Consider the following 14,879-nt stretch of genomic DNA (forward strand, 5'->3'; position numbering starts at 1 on the left):
ATTTTTTTATTCCATCTTTTTTATGTATTTCATTCTCGAGGTTGGTTGGCACTTTTTGAAAAGTTCTGTACGAGACAGGAGTTTTATTATTTGAGATTAAACTTTTATTGAAGAGGGTTGTGTGATTTTCACTGCTGCTGATGTTGTTTTTGTTGTCAATATTCAACTGCTGTTGCTAATTTAAATATTTATTCACATTAAAAGATTGAATTTTAGATATTCGTTTTTTGTTGTATGCAAAATATCACACTCACACCCGCAACTTTTTATTCTGTCTACAAGTTTTAATATATGTATTCCATAGGGTAGTACATATTTTCATTTCGAATGCCAAACAATGACATGCAAATTAAAATTATGTAGCTGTGTATATCAACTGACAATTTTCAAAGTGCGAAAATTAAATACATACAAATGTACGTACATGTGTATAATGAATACGGTGCTAAATCTACATAAATCAAAATAGTATGTGTATAAAAATGACACATGCGAAAGTTTTCTGAAATTAAATTTTATATAACTAACAAAAATTTGTTATTTGATTTTTGTCAGGACAATAACAATAAAAATATCATTCTACATAGAGTCACACTTATTAAATATTTTTGATACATGAAATCATGCATTTAATTTCGATTTTAATTTGATTTCTCTTTCTTTTTTTTTAGAAATAAAAGAAAAGTTCAAAACTTTTTACCCTGCAAGACACCAACACGTGGTCCACATATGAATGGACTACCGGGTGGACATTCGGTGACATATGAAGATCCAGATGCACATTTAGGACATCGACCGTTGGTTATGAGACATCATCATCATAACGTTGAGGTAAGATTGAAACTTGAATTTGTGGATTTTAAAATGTGGATTGGTTTGTTTATTGTGAAAAAATAAAATAAACTCTTGTGATACTTTTCATATACTATGTGATATTTGGTTGATTATAATTCAAAATATTCAACAAGATTTATTATCAATCCGTGGTATATTTTTGTGATACTAAAACTAACCCTTTTCATGAATCAGATTAATTTAAACAAAATTGGTTCTATCGCTCATCGTTGATTTCTTTAAGTTGTGATAATTTATTGAACATTAAAATTCTTGTTTTCATACAAATGTAGAGAATACCTATGTACATATATAAAGTAATATCAAAATATATTGCAATTCAAACCACACTTGTTTTGAAAATTGTAATACACAAGACAATAATTAGAAGTCTAATCAAAATTGATGATATATATCTTTTTGTCTATTATACATATGTATATGTAAACTACCTCAACTTTGTAAGATAGAAATCCTTGAAAAAGACAATAACATCCTTGAAAACAGAGATAGAGAAACAGACAGAGAGACATAGACACTCAATTAACAAAATACGTATCGGTATCACAAACATTATAATAAATACGTAGATAGCTTTTGTGTACATATTTAAGTAGAAAATAGAAATCTATCTGGTCAATCATGAATTGAAGACACAATTGTACATCTTCATATTCCAATACCTTGCTGCATTGTATATACATACACATATTTCCTCTTCAAGATTCAAAGTTTAAAGATTGTAATGAACCCCCTTCCACATCTCTAACCCTTTTTGTCCTTACAACACAGCCTGTTCCTAAATTTCTCAGTGATTTTGAATAAAACCCTTGGCCCCAAAACAAAAAAAAAATAAAAACACACACACACATTATAAATTTCACAATGGAAATTGCATACCACAAGAGAACACCACAAGGATTTAATTGCAATTGTAATTATTAATCGAGTGGGTAGATACTATATTCGTATATAGGGTTTGATATATGCATATAACCTTTATGGATGTTTGTTCCAATGGAAATAAGGAAAATGACAATGGGTTGAGGTTGGTTGGTTATAGTTGAACATTTCTCAGAAAGGATAACTGGGTGAATGGGTTATCTGTGATTGTTAGAAAGTAGCTACAGGGATAATATCATCATCCAAGGAAACTGTGTGGTTAGTACGAATATGCATAAAGATACTATATCTATAGAGTTTTCTCCAAACAATAACAATATAATATATCAAAAGCTTTTTGATCTGTAAGAGGGTTGCTCTATTTTTGTGTGTAATGGGATGTTTGTAGATATGTAGATATAAGAAAATATCCTTGTAATATTATTTTTGTCTTTTTGAAAAATGAGCACAAATATCCGGTGAGTTCTTTTTAATTCAATTTTAATTGTTTAAATCAATCAATCTCGTTCTGTGATAATATTTTCATCAGAAATCTATAAAGCTATAGGTATAATGTTGGTACAATAGAAATCAAAACATTTAGGCAGGTCCTGTCAAAATAATATCCTTGATGGTTGTAGGTTGTAGCTAAGGTATGTCATTGTCAGAAAAGGAGTGAAATTTGATATTTTACAAAATATTCATCAGAATTCATGAGAATGAAGAATAATATACAATCATTGAAAAGGAGATTGAATATAAAGAAAAGAATATTTCTTCTAGCATCGCACTTCTTTATCTATAAAAAGGTATATACATGATATTATATCTTTAACTCATCATCGCACGGTTGAGTATCTTTTATTATTATTTATATTTTTTTCTTTATTGTTATGAATATTTTTGTGTCCTGGCTCATTTCTTTTGATTTAATTTTTTTGCAAATACACAAGGAATCACATTTCAATATCGTTTTATCATATAATAATCATTATCACCAACATTATGTACCTATTATTGTATATTTTTGTATTATGCTGTTGATTTTTATGAGGACTTGTATTTTTTTTATTTTTATTTTTATTTATATTTGTTATTTGTCAATGACTTTTTACGCGAATTTCTTTTCATAAAGACATTATATGGGCATCCTTTATCATATAGGTTAGGTATACTCCTTTTGCTTTATGCCAAGAGTGTAAATATCACATTACATTGACATTTATAGTGAAAACAAACAAAATAAAAAAAATAAAATGGAAAAGGAGATTGAGGTAAATAATAAATAAATAAAAGGAAGCATTATACTCTTTGAAAATTGATTTTTTTCATTTTTTTTAAATTTTTTTTATTTGTTTGTCATTTAATTTTGCTTGTTTCTTGTTTTGTTTATTTTTATTTCGTTTTGATGTTGATGGTGTGGAAATGTGATATGAAATAAGAGAATTTCAGGATTTAAGGATCAAAAATTATTATTGTCAAAATGTGACGTATTTTTCTCCAACTCTCTTTTTCTAACGCCTTCTTTCTATCTACTTTGATAATGAAGTGTGATTGTGTGTTTTGTTTGTAATGCGAGAGGGATTTAATTTGACAGGATATGGTGGCAGGTGAGGTGATGTGGAAATTAAAAAATAAATATATTTTATCTTCCGGTTAAACCAGATTGACATTTATGAAATAAGTGACGTCTTCAAATTGAAAAAAGAAAAGAATATTTTTGTTACTAACATTGTTCCCTTATTTAACATTGATAAATGAAATATTTGAATTTTTAGGACCTATAGCTCGCATTTTTTTAGTTTCATCTTAAAAAAGTTTACGAATATCTGTAAAAGAAAAACTTGAATAAAGGCATCTCTGAATGTTCATAATTCCAAATAACCCTAAGTATTTGAATGAACCCCTTAAAAAATACGACATATCTCAAAAACTTGTTTCCATCTTCTTACGCTTCTTCAATCTAATTCAGTTATCTTCAGATTGCACAAATTTCGTGAACTGAAAAAATAGAAAACCACTTGATCCTTGGAGTAAAATGTAAAAAAAAACTAAAAATGTCATTCCTCAAAATTTTAGCTGTCGATTGATGAAACTTAAAAAACAGAAAAGGACTTTTTTCGAGAAAGAAATTCCATATATACCAAATCTCTTCCTTGCTTGTCATTATGTCAATTGCATATTTTAACACATATTCGATTTAATAAGTGTCAAATCATGCACACAGATTTCTACAATCCCTTATATGCAATTATTTATCAGATTTTTTGTGTGTTCTTTATTCTTTCTGTCGATTCGATTCGACTTGACATACATTTTCCAAATATAAATCGACATTAATTGTGCTGTCGAAGTTTCACAAGAGAAAATGAAAAAACAAAAACAAAATTACACTGACAACTAAGAAGAAAAATAAAATCAATTAAATTGAATTTGACAACATTCACAGGATTTGTTGAATGAATTTAAATAATTTCTTTCGTTTTTTTTTCATACAGGATGTGTACTGTGCAATGTATAGATGTACAGATGATGTACAGTGCACCCCCTTCTGGTATATAAAATTAAATTAAATTTAAAAAAAGGAAAGCAGGATAGCAAAACAAACAAATATGTATGTATGTGTAGAGGAAAAAGGATAAGAGCGTTCTCGTTAATCATCCTTAATCACAAGCGTCATCGTGAGCTCCTGTTGTACTATACACATCAGTACCTATATCGAAAGGACATTGTCGATTAATGCAATCGCAGGATTAATTTTTTTTTCCAACAACAGTTTGTTTTGATTTTTTTTTTACTATCGTGAAAAAAAGGGAAAAGAAACAGGATGTAAGGGGTTGATAAATAAATGTCAACCCTTACTTTTTTAAAATTACAAAAACCTACCTACACATAAACTACTTGGCAGTTAAAAAGAAAAACAACAACAACTTTAAATTGACCTTTTTTTACTTATTTAATTACATTGCGTGAATTCCGCGTGTGTTTTTGTTTTTGTAATATGGTTTTTAGTTTAAAATGTGCTTAAACTCAATATGCAAATATATACACACGATTTTTAGTGTCAATATCCTGTCAATATTGACGATATTATCCGCAAACCATCATCGAGTTGTTGAGTTTAATTTTTGTCTTGTTGTTCTGTGTTGTGTTGATTGATTTATTTTCAATTCAAAAAATGCGTTGTATATTTTATTTTAAATTAAATTTTAATTTTGTGTAAATTAATTTTTTTTTTTTGTATAAGTAGATTATTGAATATTCAAATAGAAAAATTAATGACACGTCAATATTAATTTAATTAAAACAGAAAATAAAGGAAGATAAAATTTACATCCTGATTTTAATCCTGAATATTCAAATAAATACATTTACATCCCTTAGATATAAAAAAAAACGTTTGCTTCTTTTTTGAATTAAAATTGTTTACAATAATAATAATTGTTAAACTTAATAAATTCTATTTTCCTTATTTCATCGTCAACTTGAAATAAAATTCCAGTTTAATTTTGTATATTTCAATATTTATTAAATAAGTGATGCGGCAAACAACAAAGACAAAGGATAAACTTAACCAACAAAAATTTATAAAAAAAAAGAAAATTTATTAAAATCTTCCCACCCACACTCTGTCTCTCTCTCTCTTTCTCTTTCTGTGATGGTTTTTGCATAAAATGGGATCCTCATTAATATTCAAAAGGCTATTCGTTCCAAATAAATAAAACAACAAAAAACAAACAGGACGAACGACAAAAAGAACGTTAAAGCAAAACAAGAACAAAAAATATATTTATAAACGTTGGCATTCACATTATTTTCCATTGAACAAAGAACATAACAATGCAAATAAAGTGCGTCCTTTATTTCGTTTTTTGTTTTGTTTCCTCATTTTTTATTTCTTGTTTCCAATTTTTTTTTTTTGTTAGCCATGTTATCTCAAAAGGACATTTTTGTTTCTACATAAATATACATAAATCTAATCCAGCCAAGGGTACCTACAAAAATAGACAGATAGCTAAAGGAAGAAAAAGAGAGAAAAAAGTATAAATATTTTTAACAATTAAAAATAAATAACGATGTCCTTTTTTTCATTTGTCACTGGATTCTGTGAAGGATAAAAGCTTTTTTCTTAAATTCGTCTTCCTGTTTTTTTTTTTTGTGTGTTATGCTTAGGAAAAAGAATTACATCATTCATCTCTACTCATGCAGATAGGCGACTCGGCCTTATGTTAATACTTAACAGACACAGAAAACGAAAGAGTAGGTAAAAAGGATTAACAGGACTCTAAAAAAAACAAGTACCAGGTCTTCATTTAGGAAAGTCGAGGAAATCCCATTCATTTGCATAGGGATAAATAAACTGGTTGAAAAAAAGGATAAGGACTTTTCCTCTTTTTTAACACGTGTATAACTGTATAATGAACGACGGTGTATGCTAAACACTAAACACACAACACACAGACGAGCAGGAAACAAAAGGCCATGGCCATTAAAGATAAAAATAGAATTAAAGAAAAAAATAAAACTATGTATGTGTATCATGAATCCTTTGAGAATGCATAAGGCGATAACTTTTTTCTATTTTGTTGAAAAGCGACAGTAATTGAGTATGAAATGTGAGGTTTTATGTGTCATCATTACTCTCTCTCTTTTTCTAGCTGCGTTAGAACTCTCCGTGTAGAAAACTGTGCTAGATGCGTGATGCATGTCTTATTCATTTTTCACAAAGGACATTTCTAGGCTATGCGATGACAGTCGACCACCACCGCACCGACGATGATGATACCAACGCATTTCTGTGATAATGACTTAAATCCTTTTAAAGGGTGAATTTTAGTATAAAATAAATGGTCTTGTCCTTCTTTCGTGTAAATTTGATTTAAATAAGCTTGAAAACAGATTCACACGTGCGGAATCGTTAATCTTGATGATTTTGGTTATTTATTTGCTTTGAGTTTTCTCGAATTCATTTAAATATACCAGCGGCAATGCAAGGTTTATGAGCTGTTGAAAACCATATCCAAATCGAAAGAGTTTTTATGAAGATAACATTTTTAAGTACACGTGCTGCATTTTTTTAACTATCTCAAGTTTTAAATGTCAGTCCATGTTGCTTTGGATTTAAAAAATTTAAAGTTCATTTAATGAGTAGGTGTTGAGATAAAAGGGGGCAAACATCAGAAAAGTCGTAGGTATTTACAAATACTTTGAAAACAATTTCTAAATTAATTAGGTCATTTTCGTAACAATTCAGTAACGAACTAAGAGTACCTTAAAACCTTCACAATACCATACAATAAAATCCAATCTTTATACACCTACATATTTAAATTCTCGAGATATTTACTAAATCAGAAAACTAATTTCCCCGTTGTTTGTCTATTTCCATTTCTAGATGTTACACCATTCAAAAGGAATTCACTATCCCAGCGGCTATCCGATGACGAGGTCACCACCATTTTTAGTCTCCTCATCTCCGGGACCCGATCCGTATCGTTCGAATGACAATGTCTATGAAGAACTCGGTCCGGGACGCGATTCAGACGCTGAATCCGAACCGCCACTACATTCCGATGATGATTTTGCCGAAGATGAACTCTCATTGCCTGGCGAGAGATCATTTAACAAATCCATTTCGGACACAGCCTCCACAATACCCGTTTCGACTATCTATCATGAACGAATCACTGCGTCCTTGCAACCATGCAACAGTAGCAGCAGCAATAATAATAATAACAACAACAACGGCCATGAGCGGAATTCACTGCTGTCGTCTTCGTCTTCATCGAATGCACAGCATGATGCAACAACAGTGACATCTGCTGCCACATCAACTTCGGCCTCATCGACAAATAATAATGCACCAAGTAGAACGGCTGGAATTCTGTCAGGAGTCTTGCGGCACACAACCGGACGTCAGAATAATAATCGCAAAAACCGCCATAAGCCACCAGCGGCCAGTTCGAGCATGGACGAGTTCAATACTTCGGCGGGGTCAGAACAGTTGGTCGGCGATATGATGGCTGGTGTGCCAATGGCCCAGAATCATCTATACGACAATAGAAATCACAATCTTATGTCATTGGCCTACAATAACAATACCTTCCACCATCACAGTCTGAACAATAACCTAAACACCAACACTAACAACAACAATCGTGCCCAATACTACAACACGCTGGAGAATGAAGTCGAAAGACGTAATCGCATCAACAACCAGCTCCACCATCCAGCTTCGGCGGTGGCGACAATCTTCCGCGAACGAAACATTGTCAATCACCCGAATCGCTATCCCCAGCCGTACTATGCTGCCAGTAACTTGTTGAGCTCGATGCGTTCCAGGACGAATCCACGAAGCATTGACCGTCGACGAATAGTTCCTCCAATGGATCCCATTGAGCCGACCTACGGCTATGCGGAGCCCATATTCCATGAAGGATACCTCTACGACTCGTGTGGCCGACAGCAGCAACAGCAGTCGAATACAGTCGGTCGCAATGCGACGGCACTAGTCGGTGGTCCACTATCATATCCGGAATATATTGCTCCGGACTATACGAGCTCTGCAGGGATCATGGGCTCTTATCGACCGAGCACACATCAGCATCATCATCATCATCATACGACTACTGGTGCACTAGGACACCATCATCACCAGCACAACCATCAATTGTACTCAAGGGGAAGTTCCGGAGGCGGCGGGGGTGACTCCAGTTTTGGCTCGGATTCGGGATACAGTCATCATCACAGCAGCACACCGGCCTCATCAATCGGCCGGGGTGTGGGCGGTGGCATCCGAGGAAGTGGTAGCAGTGGCAACGGCAGTGGTCAGAACAGACTAACGGCTGCCTTAAATTTTGGCTGGAATCGACGACAGCCAAAGCAACAGCAGCAGCAAAAGCAACAACCATCATCAGCAGCCCAACTCCCTGCCCCACAAACATCCACATCCACATCATCATCATCAACATCATCGTCTGCATGTCCAAAGGACATGAATGTTGATCGAAGTCCGAATAATAACTCGGACTCCACCCAACAGCCATCCCTAGCGACTACACAAACAGCAACAACAACAACACCACTAACACCAACAACAACTGGCTGCAATAGCACAGACGTAGTCAACTGTAATACACCAGCCAAGGCGTGAGAGTCGAGAGTCGATCCCAATTGTAAATAAAAAACAAATTCAAAAAACCCATAGACTTAAGGAAGGATTTCTTTTTTTTAATTTTTGTTCGTTCAACAAGGACATTGTACATATTGTGATCCAGTAAATACTACAACAACACAAACATAAATAAGTAAAAAAATGGCAAAAGTAAGCAAAGCCTCAAAACAAAAATGCAAAAAATAAAAAAGAAAACAGTCAAGAGTTCCTTCTTCGAATATTTAATGAGGAAACAATGAAATAAATTAAAATTCCTCCGTCATTTTGTAAATATCCTTTTTTTGGTTCACGTTCTTTCTTCATTCTTCATTCTTTCCTATGTGTGTAAATAAATATTAAAAAGAAAAATTAAATTTTGTGAATATGAGTAGGTGTGTGTAATAAAACAAAAAAAAAAAAAAAAACAAATTGAAGAAGAATTCAGAGAAAGAAAGAGAGAGAGAGAGCTTATGTAGTAATATCCTTTCCAAAAAATTGAAAATATAAAAAATAAAATATTATTTATTTCTCGTACCTTATTAATTTATTGTTTTTATTTTTTTGTAAATAATATAATTTTATCTGTAAATTTCCTTTAAGACTATCTTAAATAATTTTTTAGTTGTGAAAACATGTGATGTATTAAAATTTAAGAAAATTTAACTAAATACGAAAACCATAAAACATTAAATAACTAAACAATAAAAATTATTACAATTTCTTACTATGGAAAAAAAGACTTTTTGAGTTTAAGTTATTTCTATTTAATTTTAAGTTTGTAAATTACGAGTACTTTAAAAATTTAAAAAATTGTTTTGAAATTAAGTCGAAGGAAAATATTATATTATTTAATTATTTTTTTTTCATTTGTTAATTTAGTTTTTTAAGCGAAAATAATATCAATTTGAAAAAACGAAAACAAAAATAAAACGAAATCAATCCTAAAATATAATTTTATGTTTTTTTTGTATATGTTTTTGGTTCAAGGCTTTGAGTTTTCCGTGATTCTTGAGTTTCTGATGAGTTTGATGAACGCAATTCTCTTGCCTCAATACGAAATTTGGCTACATCGAGTGGATTTCCGTTTATTGGAGAATACCCCCAGAAAAGATATCTATTGAAAAATCATAACTGATGGTTAAAATCTGCACTACAATTTGTGTTTCAAATATTTCGAATCGAAGTTAAATAAAAATGGCACAGTATTGAAAAAAGAAAAGAGATATTAAAGAATAATCTTCAAAAAAATTGGAAGTTTCTCAAAAAAATTTATTGGAAATTAGGACAAGACTTTGAAAATAATGACTTCTTAAAAATTCAATTACAATTACTTGAATATTTTAATCTCATACTCTTTTTTAATCACTTGAAAATGTGAATTTCAATTACAATTAAAGTTCTTTTATGTTTGTTGCTTTTAATAAAATAACAAGTAAACAAGGAAATCAATTTCCTAAACTTGTATTTAAAAGTGTTTTTAATCAAGAAGTTAAATAAACAATTTGCAATTTCCAATTACATGTGCATTAGTAAGCACATTATTCAATTACAATAACAAGTAATTTAAATGTATATTCTTTCAATTACAATTACAAGTAATTAAAATGTTTTTTTTTCAATTACGAGTACGTGTAATAATACGTAACGAATAATAGGGAAAACCTATACAAAATTTTAACCTAACTTTAAACAACTATAAACGATTACTGTAGTTACCAAAAGTTCATTAAGTAATTGAACTAAGCGAAAAATATTCTACAACTTACATGAATATTTTGAAAAATGAAAAAAACACTCTTTCAAAAATTTGATCCACAAAGAATGACAACTTTTTAAAAGTTGATTCTTCTAAGCTTGAAAATTAATTGGACAAAAAGAGTTCAATCTACTTTTTCAATGTTCAAAACTGGTTGAAGGTCTTGGGTTATACTTACAGTAGGCAATGATTGCTCTGTGAAACGGGTAGCTTAATAACATTGCATACTTTTAGTTAACATTACATACTATTTTAGGACTCAAGTCGTGATATTGCCAACACACCTCGAAGTATGCATTGAAACATAAATTCAAAAAAATTTTAAAATCCTTAAAATATGCTATTTCATATGGCACAAGCAAACGAGATTGAATTATTTAAAGGGTGTTTCTTTTTTTCCAAACCCTTGATTTAGAAAGCATAGATCTGTTTACCTCGGCTTTGTTAAACTGCAAAGGTTTTACAATTTTAAGTCGTTATTTTAAAAAATTGCTATTTACATTTCAAAAATAATAACTCCTAACATAAGCAGAATCCTAACAAATCATCAGAAACTAAGGAGCATACTTGTGAATTGTGCGTTTATAATTTGATTTTTCAAGAATTTTTTAAACCTTTTCTGTTTTAAACTTAAAAATGAAAACTATATCAATATTTAACATATCAATTATGAATAAAATCCATATAAACTTTGTTAAACGTTCCTTTCTCCTAGTTCCCAAATATAATTCCTAACAATTCTTCTAAAAAATCTTTTGATTGTAAATAAACAAAAAATACAAAAATATAAAATTAATATATTGTTGAAGGCTTATTAAAGACTGTTTTTTTATAGTTTAGAAATTGAAAAACGTTAAAAAAGAAAAAAAAACACGCGCATAACATTAAAATAACCCAAATAAAAAGCAAACAATTTAACCTCTATAAAACTTTCTCAAATTCATTGCAAACAAACAAATACTAAATCAGATCCCATTTTTCATTAAATTACAAAAAAAATGATAAATCATCATACATTTTATAATGTAAGTACCTAATTCCAAGAAAATTTTATTTCTTATTGTTTTGAAAATAATGGTATTGTATAAAAAAAAATATTTAACAAATGGAATTTAATGCCCAAACTAAATCCTGACCACTTTTAGGTTGTGTACTATGTAAATACAAACAATTAATTATTAAAACAAAATAAATTAAATTGTAAAGTGAAAACAAATTTAGTAAACCAAAAAAAGCTTAGATAAGAAAAAGAAAACCAAAAAGAAAATTAATTGATATTTTAAATGAGCACAAAAATGTATCCTACTCTTTATCAGAGCGAAAGAAAAGAAGTTCGATTTGTTAAAAATAGTGAAAAAGACTTAAGTTATATATGATTTAATTTAATTGTGGTTATTTTAAAACTTTCTCAGAAATTGGTTCTTCCCTAAACAAATTCATTAAAGAAAAAACACTATAATATGAAAGCCCCTTGCAGTTTATCAATTACCTAACATTAACATTAATAAATAAAAAAAAAAGCAAAAAATATTCTAATAAATTGTCCGACAGCAGAACAATCATAAGAGTGCAGATATTAACAAACAAAAGAAAAACAATTAAATAAAATAACAAAAGCAAAAACACAAATAATTATTATATACATAAAATATTAATAAAAAAAAAAACAGGAAAAATAATTAAGTGTCTATGATTAAAACAAAAAGTAGGAAAAAATATATGTAACCTATTTTCTCAGCCTTCGTTTTAAAACCAAAAAAATAAATAGATATTTAACAAACTGTGCAAATAAAATTTAAAACCAAAAAATATAAAGCTTACAACAACAAAAAATAACACAAAACTTTGAAGAAAACCATATCAGTTCAGAAGTGTATTTGTTTAAATTATTTTTAAAATTTAAAATAGATTTTGAGTTTAAAACTATACTAAAACAAAAAATTATAAAATATGTAAAAAAAAACTTTGATTTAATCGAACTACGTATTTATATAAATAAATAATATTTTAGTAAACTAATTAATTTTAGTTTTTGTGTTATTAAGTTTAAGAAAAAAATTATTTCTTTTTTAATAGGAACATAAGCAATCTTAATTATAGGAACTATGAGTATGAAAAAAAAAGTAAAAAGAGGTGAAAAATTTAGAAAATATATTAAAGAATTTTATTAAAAAAAATATATTGTTTTATTTTAATTTTTGGGAAAAGTGGTTCATCTCTTTTTGGATGAAAAAACTGCAAGTATTTAGCACGATATCAAAAAGGTGGAGAATGTAATGTGAACTTTTTACGTTTTTTCACAAACTATAACTTCGCTTGAGTTCGGCGGAATGCAACACAAGTGAAAAGGTTGGAAACTGAAGTAAATGTTATTTCGTTTGAAAATGTCCTTTATCGGAATTTTTCCATCCATCACTTATCCTAATAAGTTAAAATTTGTCTTGTTGAATGGAAATCCAAAGCATATTAAGGTACCTGAACCAAATTAGGTCCAGCTCCTTATAAGGCGCAGGAATGAGAAAACAATAAAATCAACAGTTAACGGTACTTTTTTGTCTTTGCATGTGTAACCCTTCGCATTTCATTGCATAATTTTATAAACAAAAGTCTACCGTGTTTCTAATAGGGACCATCAAAGCCTTGAGTGGGCTTTATTAAGGTTCCATTTTTTCCATTCCATTATTTTGCACTAATTGTCAGCAAAAATGGCACAGCGAAATAAATGGGCAAGCTGGAGCGAAACCGAAATGGAAAATGTAATACAATCTGTAAGAAGAGGGTTATTGTCACAAAGTGAAGGCTCGGCGCGCCTTATTGTTCCTAGAAGGGCTCTCAGGAACCACATACAGAGCGATTCAATAAAAAAAAATTGGGTCGGCCACCCACATTTACTACCGAACAATAAAAGGATTTGTGAAACAGAGTTGTGAGATTGGCTCAAGTTGGTAAGCCGCTTACACAAAAAGTAGTAAGGCATCAAGTCGCAGTATTTTGTGCCAATAGTTTCAGTAGGCCGGGAAATCTGGCAGGATGTTGGATGAACTTGTTTATGAAGCGAAACCCAGATCTGTCGATTAGAAACCCTCAATTCATGAACCCCGTTAGGTCCCAAAAACTAAAAAACCAAATCGTGCCTGACAACTTCACAAAACTAGAGGTCCTGCTACATACATTAGGCATAAAGCGGACCCCTAAATGCATCTACAACATGAATGAAAGAGCCTTTAGAATAAAGCATCATCAAAAAAACTTAGCTCTTAAAGGGTCAAAAAGAGTGTACCAATAAACATTCGAAAAGTGTCACCGTTGTAGGCTGCGTTAACACCGTAGGACCTGCAATTTTACCCATCGTCATCTTCAAAGGCATTAGGCAAAAACCGGAGTTTTTGGATAATCTTCCACTCGGGTCCGTAGTGAAGATGACCGCAAAAGGCTATATGAACCCCTCAATTTTTGTGGATTTTATAACTCATTTGAACAAGTTCGAAGCTGATAGCCTTTCAGATTTCGACAGAGCTGCTTGTCACTTGGATTCCAGTATTGTGGAGGAAGCAGAAAAACATGAAATAAAGCTCTATTATCTTCCATCAAACACCACACACGAGCTCCAACCTCTAGATAAAGCCGTGTACCGATCTTTCGACCATCACTGGGATCAAAAAGTATTGAAGTTTACTTCGAAGTTTCCAGAAAGGAAACTTAATAAAACAAGCTTCAATGTCAATTGTCAAGTGTTTGGTCCAAATGCATGACATATGAAAACATTACTTCTGGATTTCGAGCGACAGGATTGTATCCTTTTGAGCACTCTCCGAGTTACAATGCCCGCTAAATTTGGAAAACAGTGTTACAAGTGCATCTGGTACACAAACGCAGCAGCCTTACATTATACCAGACCTCTACAACTCAGATGATGACTTTGACAATGCTGCACTCTCAGCATTAGTAGCTCAAGCGTCGAGTTTAAATTCTGCACCAAAACTTACAGGACTAGCTTCAATGCTTCAAGCAGTGGATCAATTAGAGAAAGTGGAGCGTAAGAAATCAAATGAAAAATTTCAAAAACTAAAACTAAAGTCAGTCGAATGAAAAATCAAAAAAACGCCTATAAGTCCAAAGGCAAGGAAGTTACAAACAAAAGGAACTGGAAACCATCAACATCCAAACAAGAACCTGAACGAAAGAAAGGGACAGGATCGTGGTATTGTCACGCCTTTAAAGTAGATAGGATGGAAGACATGAGGAAATGCCAGG

At 30.9% G+C, this 14,879-nt stretch overlaps 1 protein-coding gene across 1 annotated transcript in view; it reads left to right on the plus strand.

Moving 5' to 3' along the window:
- LOC129940824 (nuclear transcription factor Y subunit alpha) overlaps window positions 1–9,804 on the plus strand; it is a 57,618-nt gene extending 47,814 nt beyond the window's left edge. Inside the window, exons 4-5 of the mRNA XM_056049320.1 lie at window positions 672–831; window positions 7,112–9,804. Of these exons, the coding sequence (XP_055905295.1) occupies window positions 672–831; window positions 7,112–8,869 (1,918 nt within the window). The 3' untranslated portion in view covers window positions 8,870–9,804. The remainder of the gene's footprint in view (window positions 1–671; window positions 832–7,111) is intronic.
- The last annotated feature ends 5,075 nt before the right edge of the window (window positions 9,805–14,879 follow it).

This window comes from Eupeodes corollae, chromosome 1 (assembly GCF_945859685.1).
Source record: "Eupeodes corollae chromosome 1, idEupCoro1.1, whole genome shotgun sequence".
In the NCBI taxonomy this organism is placed as follows: Eukaryota; Metazoa; Arthropoda; class Insecta; order Diptera; family Syrphidae; genus Eupeodes; species Eupeodes corollae.